The sequence below is a fragment of the Oncorhynchus nerka genome, linkage group LG10 (assembly GCF_034236695.1).
Source record: "Oncorhynchus nerka isolate Pitt River linkage group LG10, Oner_Uvic_2.0, whole genome shotgun sequence".
NCBI lineage: Eukaryota > Metazoa > Chordata > Actinopteri > Salmoniformes > Salmonidae > Oncorhynchus > Oncorhynchus nerka.
In genome coordinates this window covers 11,806,040-11,833,504 of record NC_088405.1, presented here as the reverse complement: position 1 = coordinate 11,833,504, position 27,465 = coordinate 11,806,040, and the positions used below count along the sequence as shown (strand labels likewise).

The window sequence follows — 27,465 nt, the reverse complement described above, 5'->3', positions numbered from 1 at the left end:
CACACACACACACATAACCAGACACTGGAGAGAGAGCACACACACACACACACACTCACACGACAGCTATTAACTTCTGCCTATCCTGGCTCCTTCCAAACCCTCCCTCGTGGTCACACCTCATCAAACACACAGGCCATTAAAAAACAGAGTCTGTCTCTCTGAGTGGCGTCCATCCCTCCACCACTCCTTCCTAGCAGACTGTGTGATGGGATTCTAATCTGTTACCTAGGTCTGCTTCAGGTAGACTGTGTGATGGGATTCTAATCTGTTACCTAGGCCTGCTTCAGGTAGACTGTGTGTGATGGGATTCTAATCTGTTACCTAGGCCTGCTTCAGGTAGACTGTGTGTGATGGGGTTCTAATCTGTTACCTAGGCCTGCTTCAGGTAGACTGTGTGATGGGGTTCTAATCTGTTACCTAGGCCTGCTTCAGGTAGACTGTGTGATGGGATTCTAATCTGTTACCTAGGCCTGCTTCAGGTAGACTGTGTGATGGGATTCTAATCTGTTACCTAGGCCTGCTTCAGGAGATAGAGGCAGTGAGGCCAGTTGCAGACCTGAAGGGCAGACCCATTCTGTGTGATAGAGATAGAGGCAGTGAGGCCAGTTGCAGACCTGAAGGGCAGACCCATTCTGTGTGATAGAGATAGAGGCAGTGAGGCCAGCTACAGACCTGAGGGCAGACCCATTCTGTGTGATAGAGGCAGTGAGGTCAGTTGCTGCACCAAGGGACTGGTAGACTACCTACAGACAGACTGGGGTCAGTTATGGACATAGAGGTTGGCTGATCTACTCATATTCCTAGTTTGCATATGACATACAATAACCCTAATCATGACAGGCTGATTATAGGAAGAACCATTCTAGTCATATTGATCATTCTAATTATAGGAAGAACCGTTCTAGTCATATTGATCATTCTAATTATAGGAAGAACCGTTCTAGTCATATTGATCATTCTAATTATAGGAAGAACCATTCTAGTCATATTGATCATTCTAATTATAGGAAGAACCATTCTAGTCATATTGATCATTCTAATTATAGGAAGAACCGTTCTAGTCATATCAGGGCCCCAAACAACGGATTGTCATTGTATTTCTGTAAGGTTCTCTATCAAGGGCCCCAAACAATGGCTATTTTCAATACAGGTCCTCATGTTTGTTCTGGTCATGGATTTATTTTCAATACGGGTTCTCATGTTTGTTCTCGTCATGGATTTATTTTCAATACGGGTTCTCATGTTTGTTCTCGTCATGGATTTATTTTCAATACGGGTTCTCATGTTTGTTCTCGTCATGGATTTATTTTCAATACGGGTTCTCATGTTTGTTCTCGTCATGGATTTATTTTCAATACGGGTTCTCATGTTTGTTCTCGTCATGGATTTATTTTCTATACGGGTTCTCATGTTTGTTCTTGTCATGGATTCATTTTCAATACAGGTTCTCATGTTTGTTCTTGTCATGGATTTATTTTCTATATGGGTTGTCATGTTTGTTCTGGTCATGGATTTATTTTCAATACGGGTTCTCATGTTTGTTCTTGTCATGGATTTATTTTCAATACAGGTTCTCATGTTTGTTCTTGTCATGGATTTATTTTCAATACGGGTTCTCATGTTTGTTCTTGTCATGGATTTATTTTAAATACGGGTTCTCATGTTTGTTCTTGTCATGGATTTATTTTCAATATGGGTTCTCATGTTTGTTCTTGTCATGGATTTGCTCAACTCCTGCGTCCTCGCTCCTGAGTCCTCTCTTGTATCCTTTTGAAAAGGTCAGAGGTAATGGAGGAGAGGGGAAGTGGATAAAAATGCGCCTTTATGAAATTAGACTCTCCTCCACTTGTGTGTCATTATGTAAATGAAGTTCACAGGGGTGGAATAAATGTATAAAGTGATCAAAACAAATGAAGATAGTTGTGCAAGACATTTAGTAGATAAAACGATAAGCAGCATATTGTTCTTAAAATGTTGGCATGCTTTTCTCCTCTAACGAAACAACAGCTGAATCAAAGGGGGCGTGACAAATGTCAAAAGTCTTCCGTGAAGGACTCAGGTAGGATACACATGACTGTCCTCCATGACAGGTGGCTATTGAGGACGGGAGGACTCTCTTCCGTTCGCCTACTAACTCAATTGACATCTCCTCCAACACTCGGCCACTTATCGGTTTCCGGGTCACGGAGGAGCGAGGACAAAGGGTGGAGGATGGACTTTTGTCCAAATGAGAAAAGGCCAGAGAGGCCAGGGAGTCACCTTGGTAACGTCAGGTTCCGTCCGGAATAAGGTAACAGGGAAAAACGCTTTTTCCAAATGGGAATTTAGTGAGGGTTGTTGATGTCACACAGCTGACAGGGAAGGGCGGACATAGAATGACTGAAAGCTGGGGCTTATGGACATGGAGGTACTATGTCATAGAACGATCAGATAGAAATACATAATGTAGAACAAACATTCTGTGTCATATGCAGTTCTGTCCTGCTGGCTCAGACCAGAAGGGTTTTAGGGGGTTGGAAGCTTGGTTTGCTATTGACTGGGATTCTCTTCCAGCTTTTGCACTTGTCTGACCACTCTCACATGTGTGTTACCCGAGCACACACACACACACACACACACACACACAGTCCAGTTATTACCTCTGTACAGGTGAAGAAAGACAGTGTCTGCCTGGACATGGGAGGGTTATCAATAACTACAGCTGACAGTTACTGGATGCAACTTTCCCTCGAGGGCCTGGAGTGTCAATAATCTCCAATGACCTCACCTCATCCAAGACCAATGGTAAATCGGACTCTCTCTCGTTCTCCTCTCCCCATCTGGCAATTTTTCTCTCTCTCTCTCTCTGTCTGTCTCTTTCTGTGTGTGGTGGGTGGCAGGTAGGTCTAGTGGTTAGAGCGTTGGGCCAGTAACCGAGAGGTTATGGATAGAATCCCCGAGCTGACAAGGTAGAATTATGTGGGTTTAACTGCCCTGAGCAAGGCAGTTAACCCACTGTTCCCCGGGCGCTGTGGATGTCGATTAAGGCAGCCCCTTGCACCTCTCTGATTCAGAGGGGTTGGGTTAAATGCAGAAGACACATTTCAGTTGAAGCCATTCAGTTGTACAACTGACTAGGTATCCCCCTTTCTGTGTCTGTCTCGCTCTTTCTGTGTCTCTCTCGCTCTGTGTCTGTCTCGCTCTTTCTGTGTCTCTCTCGCTCTGTGTCTTTCTCGCTCTTTCTGTCCGTCTCTCTCGCTCTTTCTGTCTGTCTCTCTCGCTCTTTCTGTGTCTGTCTCTCTCACTCTTTGTGTCTTTGTCTCACTCTTTCTGTGTCTGTCTCTCTCGCTTTCTGTCTGTCTTTCTCGCTCTTTCTGTGTCTGTCTCTCTCACTCTTTCTGTCTGTCGCTCTTTCTGTCTGTCTCTCACTCTTTGTGTCTCTCTCACTCTTTGTGTCTTTCTCTCTCACTCTTTGTGTCTGTCTCCCTTCCTCTATTATCCTCTGTTTCAGGAGCCAGTGTTTCCCCTAGATTATTTTCCAGGTGGTGTACACAGGCTACTCCTTGCTATGTTGTGTTTTCTGTTTTGTGTTGTCTCTGATGCTCTATGACATGTAGATATGTTGACTGGAGCTGAATGAGCTGAGAAAATAATAGACTTTTCCCAGAATGCTAGAAAGACATGCATAGAAAGAAAAGTGACTGACTGACTGAATGAGTGAGACAGTGAGTGAGTGAGTGAGTGACGGACAGTGACTGACAGACAGACAGACAGCGAGTGAGTGACAGCGAGTGAGTGAGTGTGTGACAGTGAGTGAGACAGTGAGTGAGTGAGTGGAGTGAGTGAGTGAGTGAGTGAGTGACGGACAGTGACTGACAGACAGACAGACAGCGAGTGAGTGACAGCGAGTGAGTGAGTGAGTGAGTGACGGACAGTGACTGACTGACTGAGTGAGACAGTGAGACAGTGAGTGAGTGAGTGAGTGAGTGAGTGAGTGAGTGGGTGACTGACGGACAGTGACTGACGGACTGAGTGACAGACAGACAGACAGACAGTGACTGAGTTATTTTTTTGTGTGACTGAGTGAGTGTAGCAGTTGAATCAATGCGTGGTGGTCAGCTCTGGGTTACGTTGCAGAGCAGCGAACTTAGCTGAATGTCATTGGGCATCAGAGTCAAATACTGAAATACTGACAGTGCACATGTCAGTAACCTAGAGATCAATACATCTTCCACTAATGTCTCTATCCTCTCTGTGTGTGTGTCTGTGTATGTGTGTCTGTCCTCTCTGTGTGTCTGTGTATGTCCTCTCTGTGTGAGTGTGTATGCGTGTCTGTCCTCTCTGTGTGAGTGTGTGTGTGTGTCTCTGTCCTCTCTGTGTGAGTGTGTATGTGTGTCTGTTCTCTCTGTGTGAGTGTGTATCTGTCCTCTCTGTGTGAGTGTGTATGTGTGTCTGTCCTCTCTGTGTGAGTGTGTATGTGTGTCTGTTCTCTCTGTGTGAGTGTGTATGTGTGTCTGTCCTCTCTGTGTGAGTGTGTATGTGTGTCTGTCCTCTCTGTGTGAGTGTGTATGTGTGTCTGTCCTCTCTGTGTGAGTGTGTATGTGTGTCTCTGTCCTCTCTGTGTGAGTGTGTGTCTCTGTCCTCTCTGTGCGAGTGTGTATCTCTGTCCTCTCTGTGTGTATGTGTGTCTGTCCTCTCTGTGTGAGTGTGTATGTGTGTCTGTCCTCTCTGTGTGAGTGTGTATGTGTGTCTGTCCTCTCTGTGTGAGTGTGTATGTGTATCTCTGTCCTCTCTGTGTGAGTGTGTGTCTCTGTCCTCTCTGTGTGAGTGTGTATCTCTGTCCTCTCTGTGTGAGTGTGTATCTCTGTCCTCTCTGTGTGAGTGTGTCTCTCTGTCCTCTCTGTGTGAGTGTGTATCTCTGTCCTCTCTGTGTGAGTGTGTATCTCTGTCCTCTCTGTGTGAGTGTGTATCTCTGTGTGAGTGTGTATCTCTGTCCTCTCTGTCCTCTGTGTGTCTCTGTCCTCTCTGTGTGAGTGTGTATCTCTGTCCTCTGTGTGAGTGTGTATATCTGTCCTCTCTGTGTGAGTGTGTGTCTCTGTCCTCTCTGTGTGAGTGTGTATCTCTGTCCTCTCTGTGTGAGTGTGTGTCTCTGTCCTCTCTGTGTGAGTGTGTGTCTCTGTCCTCTCTGTGTGAGTGTGTGTCTCTGTCCTCTCTGTGTGAGTGTGTGTCTCTGTCCTCTCTGTGTGTCTCTGTCCTCTCTGTGTGAGTGTGTGTCTCTGTCCTCTCTGTGTGAGTGTGTGTCTCTGTCCTCTCTGTGTGAGTGTGTATGTGTGTCTGTCCTCTCTGTGTGAGTGTGTATGTGTGTCTGTCCTCTCTGTGTGAGTGTGTTTGTGTGTCAAAGAGAGAAAGTCAACAGAGAACTCATTTTATATTTGGATCCTTAATTTTGCAGACAATGAGTGCAGTTACAATAATGTGATTATTGTGTAAAGTCAGATGAATATAATAGTTTGATTAAAACGTTTACATGCTTTGCAAGAATAACGATTTCCCATAATAATCCTGTTTACACGAACACATCTGAAATCAGGCTACCTGACGTCACTCTGATAAATGCAGAAAATTGCCAATCAAATCAAATCCAAGTTTATTTGTCATGTGCGCTGAATACAACCAGGTGTAGACCTTACAGTGAAATGCTGACTACAAGAGGTGTAGACCTTACAGTGAAAAGCTTACTTACAGGCTCTAACCAATAGTGCAAAAAAAAGGTAGTATGTACATGTAGGTATGGTTAAAGTGACTACATGATGAACAGAGAGTAGCAGCAGCGTAAGAGGTGGGTGGCGGGACACGGCAGATAGTCCAGATAGAGCCCGGTTAGCCAATGTAAACGTTATACCCTAGCGACCATGTTCTTTTAGGGAAGCATATTTGATTCTGGGTTCTATAAGTTTGTGAAAACTACTTCTAAAGATCCATACATTGTAGTTTCTAACTCACTTCACTCGCGCTAAAGAGGGGTTCGCTCGGCTGGTGCTAGAACATGCGCAGATCACATGCGCAGATTAATGTGTTTACGTGTCCTAATCATTTGTCAAAGTGTTCAGAAAACAGGGTGTTTTAATCGCCGCATGCTTCAGTCGATGTTGACTTTAAGCATATTAAGAGAAGCAGAGTAAGGTGTTTACATGACTATTGGATAATCTGCCTACTACCATAATCAGTTGAATATCGCGTTATAAGTGTGCCTGTAAACGTATTCAATGTGTCATTACGGATAAAAAATAAAGCCTTCAAATGTGTATTGAGTAGAATATCAAATATTTATTTTAATAAACATCAGCTTTTGCCCTTACTAATCATTATATTTATATGCATTTAATCCGATTGCTGTAATAAAATCAGATAACTTTTTACAAACTGGGCATTTGGCCTGCTGTGTGTAAGGACAACCGGTTCCTGTCTTTATTGTTTGGTTGCCGCACTAATGGCCCTCATGTCAAGGCAGCAAGGCCCCTGGCTGTAGCTATGCACCGTGAATGGGGCGCGCTGAAGGTTACAGTTTTTATGAATGGGCGAGCGTCACGCGACTGCCACGCAAACATCCCCTCCTGTGCCCTTCGCCCTTCCGACAGCTATCTATCAGGATCTGCTTGACTGACATTCTACAGAGCCTCTCTGCTTCCAAAGCAATAAGGCCTACCTATGATTCAGCACGCACACGCAGCATTATAAAGGCGAATAGCCTATTGAATATAGACACTAAAGGAGACTGTAAATTGATGCCATTAATATTAGGCTTGAATAAACCAGAATAGGTGTTGCCAACAAGATCTTGCCTACAAATACAAATTACAAGAAGGCCAATGCATCAAACATTATGCTATATGTTAGTCTACGAGAAATATAATTGAACTGCATCACAGTGGTTCTCCCAGTGTGTGTGTGTTTTATAAGGTACTCAGTCAGGCTTTCATCTTACTCTTGATGCTGTAAAAGCAGAATGCACGAGGTGAAACTAGTTTTCCTCTTGTCATTGCAGACCTTAGAGACATTTGCCAGGCCTTTTAGCCCAAATGTCACATGAATACACAGACTTGGCAAAATATATAGAAACGTCTAAATGTTCTATACAAAAAAATTCAATTCAATACAACTCATGCCAAAATGTGTAGAATTGCGGGAAAACCTTGACCTGCACAATTCTCTCTCCACCAACAAGAAGGGTGTGAACAGTTTGTATCATGAATGTACCCCAATACTGGAAGGGAAGACTGAGTGAAAAAGTTTGGGAATCCCTGGCCTAAACAACAATAAAACGATCCAAAGACAAAACTCAGAAAGCTACATGCCAAGACTATTGACGAGCCTCTGTTTACATTTGAAATGCTTTCGATTTGAGCGAGATAAAGGAAGGCACGGCACAATGATTCAGACTTTATGAATAGCCTGGGGTTCACAGGCTACAAAGAACCTGGAATAACGATCCAACGTTACAATAATGACACGCAATAATGTCGCGCAATTCTACGGGACATATATTTTAAACATCTAAACATATATTTTAAAAAACGGGTTGATGTTGTCAGGTAAACTTTGCCAGACAAGCCCCGTCGTCCTCGATTGGTGTTTTTATGAATGAAACGTCCTCCCGGGAAGATTTCTTCCCCTAGTCACAGTTTGAAGCAAACATACTTTCAAACGATGACCTAAAAACAAATAAGCAAACGAATAGCTACAAAGAGATAACAGACGACAGTCTCTGTTCCATCCGTAGAGATGATAGATTGTAACTTGTTTCAAACTTGGTAACATTTTTAAAAGGCCCTACCGCCGCTAATCGCTTCACAACATGTTTCCGATCCACCCACGCTGCAACCACCACCCTCTTTAACGCTTATGTAAATGAGAGCGATTGTGAAAAGAGATGGTGGATGGGGCATATCGGATATCTCATATCCTCCTTCCGAAAAGAGTTCCCCCAGCCACAGCTTGAACAAACAAACACAGAACGATGGCCCAAACGAATGTTGCATAGGCTACGAGACAATATCAACCGCAAAGTAACGAGAAGCGACAGGCTCGGTTCCCATCCGTCGAGAGAGTCACGTTTACAACGCTAGAGTTTCGAACTTGGTTACATTTTAAAAGGCCCTACTGCTGATTTCTTTACAACATGTTTCCGATCCACCCACGCTGCAACCACCACACCACCTTCCCCCTCCTCTCCCTCCGCAAGACAGAATCAGTAGACTAGAACAAGACGGGGGCCCTAAAACCCCCCCAGTCCTCTTCTGCTTTCACTGTCAATATATTATAGCCTAATCCCCCATGCCACAGACCATTTTCAAACTTTGTAAAAAATACTTTAAAGACTGAAACTAAAACAGATCCACAAGGCATTTCGTTTCCAACAAATAAAATGTAACTTAGTTGAGCATTTCTCAAAGGGACATATATATATTGGAGTCGATATTTACTAGTCTAGGATGTGCGGTTCCAATTTGACAATCGCTCTGTTTGCAAGCTGCCTGGCCAGCCAGGTTAACGTTAGTAGAACGCAATTTCTTACTAGCCCGGGTCCAAAATCTGTGCCATGTGATATTATGGGCAGATTTTCTACTAGCCCGGTCTAAAAAGTTACCTACTTGCCTCCGGCTATCTTAATTTTGAACCGTTTTTTGAAACACTCAAAATGTTAAACTCTGCCCGATAATCATAGCTTAGTCCAGACATACTGTGTCATATAGCCGTGTTATTGTATTCTTGTTTGATTTGCTTTCAACGCTTTGCGATCCTTTCTGCCTAATGAAAAGCGCTAATGAAGTTGAATACATTGTTATTATAATACTTACTCGCTTGGGTGTGTTTCTTCTATCATTTTCTCGTTTCACCTGAAATGATATCCCAATGCGGGTGCATACTTTTTGCTCGTCATTTTTTTCAACACCTATCCTCAGTCCTTTCCTTCTATTCCGCGCAGAAGCCTATCTTTCCGCTGTCTTTGTGTGAATACACAGCGCTCTTTGCTTCAGTCTTAGACTACAGTAGGTCTCTCTCTCTCTGCTGTCCTTTTCTTGTCATGCCAACCAGTTGCTTGTGTAAAATAAAGACTCTCCGTAAGTTTATAATCCTCAGGGTAATACGGTGAGGTAAAACATGTGCCTCCTAAATTCTGGGGGCCAGGTTTTCGACGGCCCGTTCAGCGTTGCTGAATGGGCACTGGCGTTACCAAGGGGTGGCCCCGCTAGAGCCCCATCGCTCGCTACTCCATGTTGGATTGTGCAGGCACCCCTACGTCACCGCGAAGGGAGATAGGAGATGTCGCGTTCAAAACAACTGGGAACTGGGAACTCGGAAATCTCCGACTTCCGACTTTAGTAAGTCCAAGACTTCTGGAATTCGAAGTCGGGCCTCTTTCTAGAGCTCCGACTTTCCGACCTGAAAATCACTGAAGTCATGATTTGACCTCATATTTTCCAAGTTCACAGTTGTCGTGAAAGCGCCAGAGCAGTGTCCTCACTGGTTACCGCAAACAAAACGTCATAAACCCCGCCTATTTCTACAATTTATATTCTTAAAATGTCATTTTAAACCTAACCTTAACACACTGCTAAACTTATGACTAACCTTAACCTTAAATTGATACTACCAAGCAAATGTTAGTTTCCATTAATTATTATGATATAGCCACATTTGTATGATATTTTGACTTTGTGGCTGTGGTAACCCAGAGAGTGACGCAACGTTCAAAATGACTGGGAACTCGGGAAATTCTCCAACTTCAGACTTCAGTGCGTTGAAAACAACTGGGAACTCAGAAAAAAACGAGCTCCGACTGGGGAAAAAATAGTTTTGAACGGTCATCCAACTCTTAATTGTAAGTCTGTGTGCGTCATTTCAGACAAACAGCGAAGGAAAGAGAATGTTCGGCGTTGCGTCTCGTGGGTAACGACAGAAGAGAAGCATGGAGAGGCCAGAGAGGGCCAGACTTGTTAATTGGGCTAAGGAACAGAAGGTCGTCACCAGGTGACTACCTCATGCAGGTGACTACCTCATGCTGGTGACTACCTCATGAAGCTGGTTGAGAGAATGCCAAGAGTGTTCAAAGCTGTCATTAAGGCTAAGTTTGGCTACTTTGAAGAATCTCAAATATAAAATACATTTTGATTTGTTTAACACTTTTTTTGGGGTTACTTCATGATTCCATATGTGTTATTTCATAGTTTTGATGTCTTTACTATTATTCTACAATGTAGAAAATAGTAAAAAATAAAGAAAAACCCTTGAATGAGTAGGTGTTCTAAAACCCTTGACCGGTAGTGTATAGATATTTGATGAAACATTAACTTTGGCCTTCACTGTCACACCCTGACCTGAGTATTCTTTGTTTTCTTTATATATTTTGTTTAGGTCAGGGTGAGACATGGGTGACGTATGTGTTTTTGGTACTGTCTAGGGGTTTTGTAGGTTTATGGGGTTGTTTATCATCTAGGTGTTTATATATGTCTATGGTTGCCTAGATTGGTTCTCAATTAGAGGCAGCTGTCTATCGTTGTCTCTGATTGGGAACCATATTTAGGCAGCCATCTTCTTTGGGTATTTCGTGGGTTATTGTCTATGTCTAGTTGCCTGTGTATGCACATTTATAGTATAGCGTCACGGTCGTTTTGTATAGTTTGTTAAAGTGTTCTTCGTCTTATTAAAGAATATGTATTCATATCACGCTGCTCCGTGGTCTCCTCCAATACGACGACCGTGACATTCACTGCTATAGCCCACAGAAACACGTTGACTAACACATTCATAAACAGCTAAACAAAAAGGTACCTACAAATAAATAATAAGGAAACACGTTATGAAGTGTCTGTCTTGTATCTGTCAGATATAACAACACTTAGGGGATAACAATATGTCTGGCGCATTTGTCCCAGATTTGACACCCTCACACATTTTTACAGATGCACCATTGAGAGCATCCTGTCAGGCTGTGTCGCCGCCTGGTACACAGCCGCAGGGTTCTCCAGAGGGTGGTGCGGTTAGCCCAACACATCACCGGGAGCACACTGCCTGCCCTTCAGGACATCTACAACACCCGGTGTCACAGGAAGGCCAAGAAGATCATCAAGGACCTCAGCCAACCGAGCTACGGCCTGGCCTGTTCACCCCACTATCACCCAGAAAGCGAGGTCAGTACAGTTGCATCAAAGCTGGGACCGAGAGACTGAAAAACAGCTTCTATCTCAAGGCCATCAGGCTGTTAAATAGCCATCACTAACAGGCCTCCACCCAGTACCTTACCCTGAACTTAGTCACTGTCACTAGCCAGGTACCACCCCGTTATTCATCCCTGCACCTTAGAGGCTGCTGCCCTTTGTACATCGACATGGAACACTGGTCACTTCTATAATGTTTACATACTGTTTTACCCACTTCATATGTGTATATGCTGTATTCTAGTCAAGGTTCATCCCATTCAAGAGGCCCACAATGGAAATAAGTCCCAGACTGTATAGTGTGTTATCCTCCATGATTTAACAATGGAAATAAGTCCCAGACTGTATTGTGTGTTATCCTCCATGATTTAACAATGGAAATAAGTCCCAGACTGTATAGTGTGTTATCCTCCATGATTTAACAATGGAAATAAGTCCCAGACTGTATTGTGTGTTATCCTCCATGATTTAACAGTGGAAATAAGTCCCAGACTGTATAGTGTGTTATCCTCCATGATTTAACAATGGAAATATGTCCCAGACTTTATTGTGCGTTATCCTCCATGATTTAACAAGACATTTGTTGAGTGGTTGAAAAATGAGTTTTAATGTCATAAGGTGAATGCACCAATTTGTAAGTCACTCTGGATAAGAGCGTCTGCTAAATGACTTAAATGTAAATGTAAATGTAAATGACTCCAACCTAAGTGTATGTAAACTTCCGACTTCAACTGTATGTATGTATATATATATATATATAGGTAACCCAGTCAACGGTGTTTTGTTGTTGCTTCAATAGTGACAAGGAACATGCAAGGAAAAAGCCAGGTTTGCATGGCCATCATATTTCATATATCAGAGCGCTGTCTGCTGATAGAAAGCCCATTCATATTTCATATATCAGAGCGCTGTCTGCTGATAGAAAGCCCATTCATATTTCATATATCAGAGCGCTGTCTGCTGATAGAAAGCCCATTCATATTTCATATATCAGAGCGCTGTCTGCTGATAGAAAGCCCATTCATATTTCATATTTCAGAGCGCTGTCTGCTGATAGAAAGCCCATTCATATATCAGAGCGCTGTCTGCTGATAGAAAGCCCATTCATATTTCAGAGCGCTGTCTGCTGATAGAAAGCCCATTCATATATCAGAGCGCTGCCTGCTGATAGAAAGCCCATTCATATTTCAGAGCGCTGCCTGCTGATAGAAAGCCCATTCATATATCAGAGCGCTGTCTGCTGATAGAAAGCCCATTCATATTTCAGAGCGCTGTCTGCTGATAGAAAGCCCATTCATATATCAGAGCGCTGTCTGCTGATAGAAAGCCCATTCATATTTCAGAGCGCTGTCTGCTGATAGAAAGCCCATTCATATATCAGAGCGCTGCCTGCTGATAGAAAGCCCATTCATATTTCAGAGCGCTGCCTGCTGATAGAAAGCCCATTCATATATCAGAGCGCTGTCTGCTGATAGAAAGCCCATTCATATATCAGAGCGCTGCCTGCTGATAGAAAGCCCATTCATATTTCAGAGCGCTGTCTGCTGATAGAAAGCCCATTCATATTTCAGAGCGCTGTCTGCTGATAGAAAGCCCATTCATATATCAGAGCGCTGCCTGCTGATAGAAAGCCCATTCATATATCAGAGCGCTGTCTGCTGATAGAAAGCCCATTCATATATCAGAGCGCTGTCTGCTGATAGAAAGCCCATTCATATATCAGAGCGCTGTCTGCTGATAGAAAGCCCATTCATATATCAGAGCGCTGTCTGCTGATAGAAAGCCCATTCATATATCAGAGCGCTGCCTGCTGATAGAAAGCCCATTCATATTTCAGAGCGCTGCCTGCTGATAGAAAGCCCATTCATATATCAGAGCGCTGCCTGCTGATAGAAAGCCCATTCATATTTCAGAGCGCTGCCTGCTGATAGAAAGCCCATTCATATTTCAGAGCGCTGTCTGCTGATAGAAAGCCCATTCAAGAAATTTCATCCAAGTAGAGAAGTTCAACTGAAGCACAAAATGTGTCTGATGCCGAACCAGAAATTAACAATAAGAGGCATTTTACATCTGCGTGTACAAAACGCAGCAAGATATTTCTTCTTATTTCTTATGAAGAACTATGTGTTAATGCGACACCATACGGCTGGATACCCCCCAACTCTATTCCATATTGGTATGTTAAGTTTGTAGTTCACGTTTTACAGACCATTGTGACGATGTTCTTGTCTGGATCCTCTTGTGTAACAAGAATAACATGAAGTCATGTTAGGATATGTCAGTTGTCCAATGGGAGCGTTAAGGTTCAGATGCCAAGCTTATGGTCATGTTGCAGCAGTATGTCTGAGGGAGGTTCAGATGCCAAGCTTATGGTCATGTTGCAGCAGTATGTCTGAGGGAGGTTCAGATGCCAAGCTTATGGTCATGTTACAGCAGTGTGTCTGAGGGAGATTCAGATGCCAAGCTTATGGTCATGTTGCAGCAGTATGTCTGAGGGAGGTTCAGATGCCAAGCTTATGGTCATGTTGCAGCAGTGTGTCGGAGGGAGGTTCAGATGCCAAGCTTATGGTCACGTTGCAGCAGTATGTCTGAGGGAGGTTCAGATGCCAAGCTTATGGTCATGTTGCAGCAGTGTGTCTGAGGGAGGTTCAGATGCCAAGCTTATGGTCACGTTGCAGCAGTATGTCTGAGGGAGGTTCAGATGCCAAGCTTATGGTCATGTTGCAGCAGTATGTCTGAGGGAGGTTCAGATGCCAAGCTTATGGTCACGTTGCAGCAGTATGTCTGAGGGAGGTTCAGATGCCAAGCTTATGGTCATGTTGCAGCAGTATGTCTGAGGGAGGTTCAGATGCCAAGCTTATGGTCACGTTGCAGCAGTATGTCTGAGGGAGGTTCAGATGCCAAGCTTATGGTCATGTTGCAGCAGTCTGTCTGAGGGAGGTTCAGATGCCAAGCTTATGGTCATGTTGCAGCAGTATGTCTGAGGGAGGTTCAGATGCCAAGCTTATGGTCACGTTGCAGCAGTATGTCTGAGGGAGGTTCAGATGCCAAGCTTATGGTCATGTTACAGCAGTGTGTCTGAGGGAGATTCAGATGCCAAGCTTATGGTCATGTTGCAGCAGTATGTCTGAGGGAGGTTCAGATGCCAAGCTTATGGTCACGTTGCAGCAGTGTGTCGGAGGGAGGTTCAGATGCCAAGCTTATGGTCACGTTGCAGCAGTATGTCTGAGGGAGGTTCAGATGCCAAGCTTATGGTCATGTTGCAGCAGTGTGTCTGAGGGAGGTTCAGATGCCAAGCTTATGGTCATGTTGCAGCAGTATGTCTGAGGGAGGTTCAGATGCCAAGCTTATGGTCATGTTGCAGCAGTGTGTCTGAGGGAGGTTCAGATGCCAAGCTTATGGTCATGTTGCAGCAGTATGTCTGAGGGAGGTTCAGATGCCAAACTTATGGTCATGTTGCAGCAGTATGTCTGAGGGAGGTTCAGATACCAAGCTTATGGTCATGTTGCAGCAGTATGTCTGAGGGAGGTTCAGATGCCAAGCTTATGGTCATGTTGCAGCAGTGTGTCTGAGGGAGGTTCAGATGCCAAGCTTATGGTCATGTTGCAGCAGTGTGTCGGAGGGAGGTTCAGATGCCAAGCTTATGGTCACGTTGCAGCAGTATGTCTGAGGGAGGTTCAGATGCCAAGCTTATGGTCATGTTGCAGCAGTGTGTCTGAGGGAGGTTCAGATGCCAAGCTTATGGTCATGTTGCAGCAGTATGTCTGAGGGAGGTTCAGATGCCAAGCTTATGGTCATGTTGCAGCAGTATGTCTGAGGGAGGTTCAGATGCCAAGCTTATGGTCATGTTACAGCAGTGTGTCTGAGGGAGATTCAGATGCCAAGCTTATGGTCATGTTGCAGCAGTATGTCTGAGGGAGGTTCAGATGCCAAGCTTATGGTCATGTTGCAGCAGTATGTCTGAGGGAGGTTCAGATGCCAAGCTTATGGTCATGTTGCAGCAGTATGTCTGAGGGAGGTTCAGATGCCAAGCTTATGGTCATGTTGCAGCAGTGTGTCTGAGGGAGGTTCAGATGCCAAGCTTATGGTCATGTTGCAGCAGTATGTCTGAGGGAGGTTCAGATGCCAAGCTTATGGTCATGTTGCAGCAGTATGTCTGAGGGAGGTTCAGATGCCAAGCTTATGGTCATGTCTGAGGGAGGTTCAGATGCATGGTCATGTTGCAGCAGTATGTCTGAGGGAGGTTCAGATGCCAAGCTTATGGTCACGTTGCAGCAGTATGTCTGAGGGAGGTTCAGATGCCAAGCTTATGGTCATGTTGCAGCAGTCTGTCTGAGGGAGGTTCAGATGCCAAGCTTATGGTCATGTTGCAGCAGTATGTCTGAGGAGGTTCAGATGCCAAGCTCTGAGGGAGGTCAGATGCCAAGCTTATGGTCATGTTGCAGCAGTATGTCTGAGGGAGGTTCAGATGCCAAGCTTATGGTCATGTTGCAGCAGTATGTCTGAGGGGAGGTTCAGATGCCAAGCTTATGGTCATGTTGCAGCAGTGTGTCTGAGGGAGGTTCAGATGCCAAGCTTATGGTCATGTTGCAGCAGTATGTCTGAGGGAGGTTCAGATGCCAAGCTTATGGTCATGTTGCAGCAGTATGTCTGAGGGAGGTTCAGATGCCAAGCTTATGGTCACGTTGCAGCAGTATGTCTGAGGGAGGTTCAGATGCCAAGCTTATGGTCATGTTGCAGCAGTGTGTCTGAGGGAGGTTCAGATGCCAAGCTTATGGTCATGTTGCAGCAGTATGTCTGAGGGAGGTTCAGATGCCAAGCTTATGGTCATGTTGCAGCAGTGTGTCTGAGTATGTCTGAGGAGAGGTTCAGATGCCAAGCTTATGGTCATGTTGCAGCAGTATGTCTGAGGGAGGTTCAGATGCCAAACTTATGGTCATGTTGCAGAGCAGTATGTCTGAGGTCTGAGGGGTTCAGATGCCAAGCTTATGGTCATGTTGCAGCAGTATGTCTGAGGGAGGTTCAGATGCCAAGCTTATGGTCATGTTGCAGCAGTGTGTCTGAGGGAGGTTCAGATGCCAAGCTTATGGTCATGTTGCAGCAGTATGTCGGAGGGAGGTTCAGATGCCAAGCTTATGGTCACGTTGCAGCAGTATGTCTGAGGGAGGTTCAGATGCCAAGCTTATGGTCATGTTGCAGCAGTGTGTCTGAGGGAGGTTCAGATGCCAAGCTTATGGTCATGTTGCAGCAGTATGTCTGAGGGAGGTTCAGATGCCAGATGCCAAGTATGCTTATGGTCATGTTGCAGCAGTATGTCTGAGGGAGGTTCAGATGCCAAGCTTATGGTCATGTTGCAGCAGTCTGTCTGAGGGAGGTTCAGATGCCAAGCTTATGGTCATGTTGCAGCAGTATGTCTGAGGGAGGTTCAGATGCCAATTTATGGTCATGTTGCAGCAGTATGTCTGAGGGAGGTTCAGATGCCAAGCTTATGGTCATGTTACAGCAGTGTGTCTGAGGGAGATTCAGATGCCAAGCTTATGGTCATGTTGCAGCAGTATGTCTGAGGGAGGTTCAGATGCCAAGCTTTATGTTGTCAGCAGTTGCAGCAGATTGGTCGGAGGGAGGTTCAGATGCCAAGAACTTATGGTCACGTTGCAGCAGTATGTCTGAGGGAGGTTCAGATGCCAAGCTTATGGTCATGTTGCACTTGTGTACTGAGGGATTTCAGATGCCAAGCTTATGGTCATGTTGCAGCAGTATGTCTGAGGGAGGTTCAGATGCCAAGCTTATGGTCATGTTGCAGCAGTATGTCTGAGGGAGGTTCAGATGCCAAGCTTATGGTCATGTTGCAGCAGTGTGTCTGAGGGAGGTTCAGATGCCAAGCTTATGGTCATGTTGCAGCAGTATGTCTGAGGGAGGTTCAGATGCCAAGCTTATGGTCATGTTGCAGCAGTATGTCTGAGGGACAGATGCACTTATGGTCATGTTGCAGCAGTGTGTCTGAGGGAGGTTCAGATGCCAAGCTTATGGTCATGTTGCAGCAGTATGTCTGAGGGAGGTTCAGATGAGAACAGCATATGTCTGAGGGAGGTTCAGATGCCCTTATGGTCATGTTCAGCAGTGTGTTGCAGCAGTGTGTTCTGAGGTTCTGGCTTATGGGTTGCAGCAGTATGTCAGGTTCAGATAATGTCTGAGGAGGTTCAGATGAGCTTATGGTCATGTTCAGTATGTCTGGTTCAGATGCCCTATGGTCATGTTGCAGCAGTATGTCTGAGGGAGGTTCAGATGGATGGTCATGTTGCAGCAGTATGTCTGAGGGAGGTTCAGATGCCAACTTATGGTCATGTTGCAGCAGTGTGTCTGAGGGAGGTTCAGATGCCAAGCTTATGGTCATGTTGCAGCAGTGTGTCTGAGGGAGTTTCAGATGCCACTTATGGTCATGTTGCAGCAGTATGTCTGAGGGAGGTTCAGATGCCAAGCTTATGGTCATGTTCCAGTATGTCTGAGGGAGGTTCAGATGCCTTTTATGGTCATGTTGCATGTCTGAGGGAGGTTCAGATGAGCTTATGGTCATGTTCTGAGGGAGGTTCAGATGCCAAGCTTATGGTCATGTTGCAGCAGTATGTCTGAGGGAGGTTCAGATGCCCTTATGGTCATGTTGCAGCAGTATGTCTGAGGGAGGTTCAGATGCAAGCTTATGGTCATGTTGCAGCAGTGTGTCTGAGGGAGGTTCAGATGAACATGGTCATGTTGCCAGTATGTCGGAGGGATCAGATGCCTGGAGGAGGTTCAATGCTTATGGTCATGTTGCAGCATAATGTCTGAGGGAGGTTCAGATGCCAAGCTTATGGTCATGTTGCAGCAGTATGTCTGAGGGAGGTTCAGATGCCAAGCCCTGGTCATGGTCATGTTGCAGCAGTGTGTCTGAGGGAGGTTCAGATGGAGGTCATGTTGCAGCAGTATGTCAGAGGGAGGTTCAGATGCCCTTATGGTCATGTTGCCCATAATGTCTGAGGGAGGTTCAGATCTTATGGTCATGTTGCAGCAGTATGTCTGAGGGAGGTTCAGATACCAAGCTTATGGTCATGTTGCAGCAGTATGTCTGAGGGAGGTTCAGATGCCAAGCTTATGGTCATGTTGCAGCAGTATGTCTGAGGGAGGTTCCAGACATGTGAGAAGTGTGCCGGAGGACATTGGACAAAGGAATGTGTAGAATTGGTGTAAAAACGGTGTCAATTGTGCAGTGGTATAAAGTACTTAAGTAAAAATACTTTAAAGTGCTACTTAAGTAGTTTGAGGGTATCCATACTTTACTTTAATATTTATATATTTTTTACAACTTGGACTTACTTAACTACATTTCTAAAGAAAGTTCTGTACTTTTTACTTCATACTTTTTCCCTGACACCCACAATTACTTGTTACATTTTTGAATGCTTAGCGGGACAGGAAAATGGTCCAATGCACGCACTTATCAAGAGAACATCCCTGGTCATCTCTACTGCCTCTGATCTGGAGGATTCACTAAACAGAGAACATCCCTGGTCATCCCTACTGCCTCTGATCTGGAGGATTCACTAAACAGAGAACATCACTGGTCATCCCTACTGCCTCTGATCTGGAGGACTCACTAAACAGAGAACATCACTGGTCATCCCTACTGCCTCTGATCTGGAGGACTCACTAAACAGAGAACATCCCTGGTCATCCATACTGCCTCCGATCTGGAGGACTCACTAAACAGAGAACATCACTGGTCATCCCTACTGCCTCTGATCTGGTGGACTCACTAAACAGAGAACATCCCTGGTCATCCATACTGCCTCTTATCTGGAGGACTCACTAAACAGAGAACATCCCTGGTCATCCCTACTGCCTCTTATCTGGAGGACTCACTAAACAGAGAACATCCCTGGTCATCCCTACTGCCTCTTATCTGGAGGACTCACTAAACAGAGAACATCCCTGGTCATCCCTACTGCCTCGGATCTGGAGGATTCACTATACAGAGAACATCCCTGGTCATCCCTACTGCCTCTGATCTGGAGGACTCACTAAACAGAGAACATCCCTGGTCATCCCTACTGCCTCTGATCTGACTCACTAAACAGAGAACATCCCTGGTCATCCCTGCTGCCTCTGATCTGGAGGACTCACTAAACACACTTGCTTTATTTCTAAATGATGTCTGAGTGTTGGAGTGTGCCCCTGGCTAGCCATAAATAAAAAACCAAGAAAATCATGCCGTCTGGTTTGCTTAATATAAGGAATGTGGAAGAAGGAGAGGACCAAAGCGCAGCGTGTTTAGTGTTCATCTTATTTAATAAGAAACTGAACACTTCAAAAATACAAAACAAAGTGACAACCGAAACAGTTCTATCTGGTGCAGAGACACAAAGACTGAAAATAACCACCCACGAAACACAATGGAAAACAGGCTACCTAAATATGGTTCTCAATCAGGGACAACGATTGACAGCTGCCTCTGATTGAGAACCATACCAGGCCAAACACAGAAATAGAAAATCATAGAAAAACTAACATAGACAACCCACCCAACTCACGCCCTGACCATACTAAAACAAAAGACATAACAAAGGAACTAAGGTCAGAACGTGACAGAATGTGAAACAATTTATACTTTGACTTTTGATACTTAAGTATATTTAAAACCATATACTTCTAGACTTTTACTCAAGTAGTATTTTACTGGGTGACATTCACTTTTGCTTGAATCATTTTCTATTAGGGTATCTTTACTTTTACTCAAGTATGACAATTGTATACATTTTTACTACTGCAATTGTGGGGGAGTCCATATTGCTGTGGATCAGAAGTGTCCGGTGTGAGAGAGACGATCCTCCTCCCTATCCTGGGGGGTAAAATGCATTTGCGTCCTCTCTACCCGTCAGGTTTTCAACCGTTCCATATCTTTTGATTGTTTAATAATTGCCCTGACAGTTCTCAGTGGTATATTCAATCGTTTGTGGATCTTCTTGTAGCCATTTCCAGATTTATGAAGGTCTACGACCATCTGTCCCCTTTTAAACAGCCAGTTCTGTTCTTTTCTTCATGGTGTTGGATGACAAAGGGATATTGCATGCGTGTTACCTCATTTTTATACCCTAGTGAAACAGGAAGTGATGTAATGGCTCAATGGTAATGTAATGGTTCCTTAACACTTAGATAAACTTAAATAAGTGGAACTTAATTCCTGGTTTAATTTTGGTAGATGTTATTTACAATAACATTTATTAAGGGTGCCATTAATTGTGAAACCTTGATTTGGAGGACATTGATTTTCGATTTTGTTGGGTTCCATTGAAACACTAATAAAGTTGTCACGTTCTGACCTTAGTTCCTTTTATTATGTCTTTGTGTTAGTTTGGGTGGGTAGTCTATGTTCTTTTATCTATGTTGTATTTCTGTGTTTGGCCTGGTATGGTTCTCAATCAGAGGCAGCTGTCGATCGTTGTCTCTGATTGAGAATCATACTTAGGTAGCCTGTTTTCCCCATGTTGGTTGTGGGTGATTATTTTCCCTTTCTGTGTTTGGCCTGGTATGGTTCTCAATCAGAGGCAGCTGTCGTCGTTGTCTCTGATTGAGAATCAATCAGGAGCCTGTTTTCCCCATGTTGGTTGTGGGTGATTATTTTCCCTTTCTGTGTTTGGCCTGGTATGGTTCTCAATCAGAGGCAGCTGATCGTTGTCTCTGATTGAGAATCATACTTAGGTACCCTGTTTTCCCCATGTTGGTTGTGGGTGATTATTATCCGTGTCAATGATTGCTCCATACGGGACTGTGTCTGTGTTGGCTCCATACGGGACTGTGTCTGTGTTGGCTCCATACGGGACTGTGTCTGTGTTGGCTCCATACGGGTCTGTGTCTGTGTTGGCTCCATACGGGTCTGTGTCTGTGTTGGCTCCATACGGGTCTGTGTTGGCTCCATACGGGTCTGTGTTGGCTCCATACGGGTCTGTGTTGGCTCCATACGGGTCTGTGTTGGCTCCATACGGGACTGTGTCTGTGTTGGCTCCATACGGGTCTGTGTCTGTGTTGGCTCCATACGGGTCTGTGTTGGCTCCATACGGGACTGTGTCTGTGTTTGCTCCATACGGGACTGTGTCTGTGTTGGCTCCATACGGGGGACTGTGTCTGTGTTGGCTCCATATGGGGGACTGTGTCTGTGTTGGCTCCATATGGGACTGTGTCTGTGTCTGCTCCATACGGGACTGTGTCTGTGTCTGCTCCATACGGGACTGTGTCTGTGTTTGCTCCATACGGGACTGTGTCTGTGTTGGCTCCATACGGGACTGTGTCTGTGTTGGCTCCATACGGGACTGTGTCTGTGTTGGCTCCATACGGGACTGTGTTTGCTCCATACGGGACTGTGTCTGTGTTTGCTCCGTACGGGACTGTGTCTGTGTTGGCTCCATATGGGACTGTGTCTGTGTTGGCTCCATACGGGTCTGTGTTGGCTCCATACGGGACTGTGTCTGTGTTGGCTCCATACGGGTCTGTTTTGGCTCCATACGGGACTGTGTCTGTGTTTGCTCCATACGGGACTGGGTCTGTGTTGGCTCCATACAGGGGACTGTGTCTGTGTTGGCTCCATATGGGGGACTGTGTCTGTGTTGGCTCCATATGGGACTGTGTCTGTGTCTGCTCCATACGGGACTGTGTCTGTGTTTGCTCCATACGGGACTGTGTCTGTGTTGGCTCCATACGGGACTGTGTCTGTGTTGGCTCCATACGGGACTGTGTCTGTGTTGGCTCCATACGGGACTGTGTTTGCTCCATACGGGGGACTGTGTCTGTGTTGGCTCCATATGGGACTGCTCCATACGGGACTGTGTCTGTGTTGGCTCCATACGGGACTGTGTTTGCTCCATATGGGGGACTGTGTCTGTGTTGGCTCCGTACGGGACTGCTCTGTACGGGACTGTGTCTGTGTTGGCTCCATACGGGGGACTGTGTCTGTGTTGGCTCCATACGGGACTGTGTCTGTGTTGGCTCCATACGGGGGACTGTGTCTGTGTTGGCTCCGTACGGGACTGTGTCTGTGTTGGCTCCATACGGGGGACTGTGTCAGTGTTGGCTCCATACGGGACTGTGTCAGTGTTGGCTCCATACGGGACTGTGTCAGTGTTGGGGTACATGCCGTGTTCAAAACATCTGGGAACTAATAAATCTCAGACTTCCGACTTCAGTGCGTTCAAGACAACTAAAAACTAGCTCACTGGGAAAAATAGTTTTGAATGGTCACCCAACTCGGGCCTCTTTCTAGAGCGCCAACATTCCGACCTGAAGATCACAGAAGTCATGATTTGAGCTCGTATATTTCCAAGTTCCCAGTTGTCTTAAAAGCACCAACAGCTTTTATCAGATTTGACTTTTCATAGCAGATTAGGAGAATTAACATAGCAGGTTAGGATAATTCAGTTAAGGTTAGGAAAATTGTTAGTTAGGGTGGGAGTTAACAAAAACAACAAAAAAAACATTTGATATTAAGTTGACAAAATCCTTCTAACCATTACCACTACAGGCCAAATGTTTGGTCCTTGTGGACAGTAGCCTAGCTACTCAATCCCTTTTAGCTCATTTTTACCAACTCAGAGTGGTTTATCTTACATTTCTGTGCAATGAACGCTCCAATCGAACTTAGACCACTCAAAAGAGCCCCCCCCCCGAAAGGTTCACAAACTTAACAGAGACTAAGCTACAAAAGGGGCCTTGCCGGCCGGTTTCCAAGTATCAGTCCATGTCCGGACATTCTGTCCCCTTTTACTGTCAGTCCTCAATTGATTACATCCGTTCAACTGATTTAAAATGACTATTCTCTCGACCTATTGATTTCTCTAGTGTGTGTTTAAAAGGAAACCCATCAATCATTAATCAGGGGGTGGACTTAAAAGGGACTTGTTTTGTGAGACTGTCGTTGCTCAAATCCCCCTTCCCCCATGCTGGTAGACCCCTACGGTAGTCTAGGCCTAGTTCTTCACCCTACGGTAGTCTAGGCCTAGTTCTTCACCCTACGGTAGTCTAGGCCTAGTTCTTCACCCTACGGTAGTCTAGGCCTAGTTCTTCACCCTACGGTAGTCTAGGCCTAGTTCTTCACCCTACGGTAGTCTAGGCCTAGTTCTTCACCCTACGGTAGTCTAGGCCTAGTTCTTCACCCTACGGTAGTCTAGGCCTAGTTCTTCACCCTAGGGTAGTCTAGGCCTAGTTCTTCACCCTAGGGTAGTCTAGGCCTAGTTCTTCACCCTACGGTAGTCTAGGCCTAGTTCTTCACCCTACGGTAGTCTAGGCCTAGTTCTTCACCCTACGGTAGTCTAGGCCTAGTTCTTCACCCTATGGTAGTCTAGGCCTAGTTCTTCACCCTACGGTAGTCTAGGCCTAGTTCTTCACCCTACGGTAGTCTAGGCCTAGTTCTTCACCCTACGGTAGTCTAGGCCTAGTTCTTCACCCTACGGTAGTCTAGGCCTAGTTCTTCACCCTACGGTAGTCTAGGCCTAGTTCTTCACCCTACGGTAGTCTAGGCCTAGTTCCTCACCCCTAGGATAGTCTAGGCCTAGTTCTTCACCCCTATGATAGTCTAGGCCTAGTTCTTCACCCTACGGTAGTCTAGGCCTAGTTCTTCACCCTACGGTAGTCTAGGCCTAGTTCTTCACCCTACGGTAGTCTAGGCCTAGTTCTTCACCCTACGGTAGTCTAGGCCTAGTTCTTCACCCTACGGTAGTCTAGGCCTAGTTCTTCACCCCTACGGTAGTCTAGGCCTAGTTCTTCACCCGTAGGATAGTCTAGGCCTAGTTCTTCACCCTACGGTAGTCTAGGCCTAGTTCTTCACCCTACGGTAGTCTAGGCCTAGAAAGCCTCTGAGCAGGAGTGCTGATCTAGGATCTGTCCATGTAATCTTATTCATTATGATAAAAAAATGAATACAAATCCAAGATCAGTAGGCTACTAATTGAACCTCTATTTAACTAGGCATGCCAGTTACGAACAAATTATTATTTACAATGACGGCCTACACCGGCCAAACCCTAACCCGGACAACGCTGGGCCAATTGTGTGCCTCCCTAACGGAATTCCCAATCGTGGCCTGTTGTGATACAGCCTGGAATCGAACCAGGGTCTGTAGTGACACCTCTAGCACTGAGATGCAGTGCCTTGGACCGCTGCGCCACTCAGGAGCCGTACTCTGAGACGTATTGTGAACACAGGCTCTGGTGGGGGTCAAAAGTGTAGTATGTAGTTCCGACGTTTTAGACATTGTTTGGAATATATTAATACATGTTACAAACATTTAGTTTCAAGGCATACTTGAAGGCATACTTCACCAGACATCACAAATGTATATATCAAGTATGTCACCCACAACTGAATCTGGTCATTTTCTCATTGAACTACAGCTAAAATATGGCATTACAGCTTCCTCTGCTGGCCAAATCACAATCCTTGCACAGCAAAGGATTTTCTTCATCAACCCCCACAACAGTCTAGAATTGGTCCATGTTATTCCTGGTAATTCCAGGACTCCCATAGGATAATTCAGGGCAGAGGTAAGACAAGGTCGTCAGGTTACACATCATCACCTCTCCAACCGGCTTTATTGATTTCATTAGAAAGTGAAGTATAACAGAGGTGGTTTGGACGTATCACGCTTCTGTGATGAGACACCTTTACCTGAGACCTGAAGACTTGTGTTGGCTGCCTAAGATAATGTCTAGGTTGAAGCTCAGAGGGCTAACACAGTCTCATGGTAAAGCAGGAGACCCCGGCTCCAACCTCAGACCGTCACACGATATCATCCAAAGCTGTTATTAGTTTAGGCTCAGTAGAATAGCTGTTGTCAGGTTTAAAGCTGCAATCCTTCATGGTGAAACTGCCCTGTCCGTTTGGGATACTACAACAACAAAGAAGATACTGTAAACATCCAACACAGCGTCCTCTGACATCATCACACCTGCAATAGAACAGCAGAATATGGGGGCGGCAGGGTAGCCTAGTGGTTAGAGCGTTGGACTAGTAACCGGAAGGTTGCAAGTTCAAACCCCCAAACTGACAAGGTACAAATCTGTCACTCTGCCCCTGAACAGGCAGTTCATTGAAAATAAATAAGAATTTGTTCTTAACTGACTTGCCTGGTTAAATAAAGGTAAAAATAAAATACATTTATTTTGACTACGCTGCTGGACGCTCCTCTCCTCCATTTCATCAACCAAAACCATAACAACGGGAGGGCGAACAGTGACTCTCTTTCCCCTAATGCGGATTTGATCTTTAAGCTCAGCAGGCTAACGCAGTCACGTGGCGAATGGAAGACCGTGGTTCCAATGTAATGTCGTGTCAACGGTATTTCTGTCTCAAATGTACATGTGTTTGATGACTATCTAATGAATCTGCAGGCCTTCCGCCCATAGGGCTTGTGTTCCAGGAGAGAGGAAATATGTTGACGGACCGGTCCCGTGGTAACAGCAGAGATGGTAGAGAAAGCCAGACATCTCATAGGCGTGAGCGGGAACGCCCAGACAGGAACCTTGGACATGTTTGGAAATTGTAAACAGCTTAATTATCCACCGTGTTGTTTTTCAGTGCGTTTGTTGTCTCAACCCTGATCCTAACCCTAGCTTCATGTCCACACACCGGCTCTACCCTAACCCTGATCCTAAACCTAGCTTCATGTCCACACACCGGGTCTACCCTAACCCTGTCCCTAACCCTAGCTTCATGTCCACACACCGGCTCTACCCTAACCCTGATCCTAACCCTAGCTTCATGTCCACACACCGGCTCTACCCTAACCCTGATCCTAAACCTAGCTTCATGTCCACACACCGGCTCTACCCTAACCCTGTCCCTAACCCTAGCTTCATGTCCACACACCGGCTCTACCCTAACCCTGATCCTAACCCTAGCTTCATGTCCACACACCGGCTCTACCCTAACCCTGATCCTAAACCTAGCTTCATGTCCACACACCGGCTCTACCCTAACCCTGATCCTAACCCTAGCTTCATGTCCACACACGGCTCGCCTAACCCTCTAACCCTAACCCTGATCCTAACCCTAGCTTCATGTCCACACACCGGCTCTACCCTAACCCTGATCCTAACCCTAGCTTCATGTCCACACACCGGCTCTACCCTAACCCTGATCCTAAACCTAGCTTCATGTCCACACACCGGCTCTACCCTAACCCTGATCCTAACCCTAGCTTCATGTCCACACACCGGCTCTACCCTAACCCTGATCCTAACCCTAGCTTCATGTCCACACACCGGCTCTACCTAACCCTGATCCTAACCCTAGCTTCATGTCCACACACCGGCTCTACCCTAACCCTGATCCTAACCCTAGCTTCATGTCCACACACGGCTCTACCTAACCCTGTCCTAACCCTAGCTTCATGTCCACACACCCTCTACCCTAACCCTGTCCCTAACCCTAGCTTCATGTCCACACACCGGCTCTACCCTAACCCTGTCCCTAACCCTAGCTTCATGTCCACACACCGGCTCTACCCTAACCTAACCCTAACCCTAACCCTGTCCCTAAACCTAGCTTCATGTCCACACACCGGCTCTACCCTAACCCTGTCCCTAACCCTAGCTTCATGTCCACACACCGGCTCTACCCTAACCCTGTCCCTAACCCTAGCTTCATGTCCACACACCGGCTCTACCCTAACCTTTACCCCTAACCCTGTCCCTAACCCTAACCCTGATCCTAAACCTAGCTTCATGTCCACACACCGGCTCTACCCTAACCCTGTCCCTAACCCTAGCTTCATGTCCACACACCGGCTCTACCCTAACCCTGTCCCTAACCCTAGCTTCATGTCCACACACCGGCTCTACCCTAACCCTGATCCTAAACCTAGCTTCATGTCCACACACCGGCTCTACCCTAACCCTGTCCCCAACCCTGATCCTAACCCCTAACCCTAACCCTAACCCTAGCTTCATGTCCACACACCGGCTCTACCCTAACCCTTAACCCTAACCCTGTCCCTAACCCTGATCCTAAACCTAGCTTCATGTCCACACACCGGCTCTACCCTAACCCTGATCCTAACCCTAGCTTCATGTCCACACACCGGCTCTACCCTAACCCTGTCCCTAACCCTGATCCTAACCCTAGCTTCATGTCCACACACCGGCTCTACCCTAACCCTGTCCCTAACCCTAGCTTCATGTCCACACACCGGCTCTACCCTAACCCTGTCCCTAACCCTGATCCTAACCCTAGCTTCATGTCCACA

At 45.8% G+C, this 27,465-nt stretch overlaps 1 protein-coding gene across 2 annotated transcripts in view; it reads right to left on the bottom strand.

Annotated features, from left to right (window-relative positions):
• Window positions 1-9,448, bottom strand: part of LOC115121840 (sprouty-related, EVH1 domain-containing protein 2-like) — a 35,524-nt gene extending 26,076 nt beyond the window's left edge. The window contains exon 1 of one of the 2 annotated variants that reach the window (XM_065023007.1): window positions 8,841-9,448. In XM_065023007.1, coding sequence (XP_064879079.1) covers window positions 8,841-8,866 — 26 coding nt within the window. In that variant the 5' untranslated portion in view covers window positions 8,867-9,448. The remainder of the gene's footprint in view (window positions 1-8,840) is intronic. The other variant, XM_065023008.1, reaches the window with a different exon arrangement.
• Window positions 9,449-27,465: the final 18,017 nt, after the last annotated feature.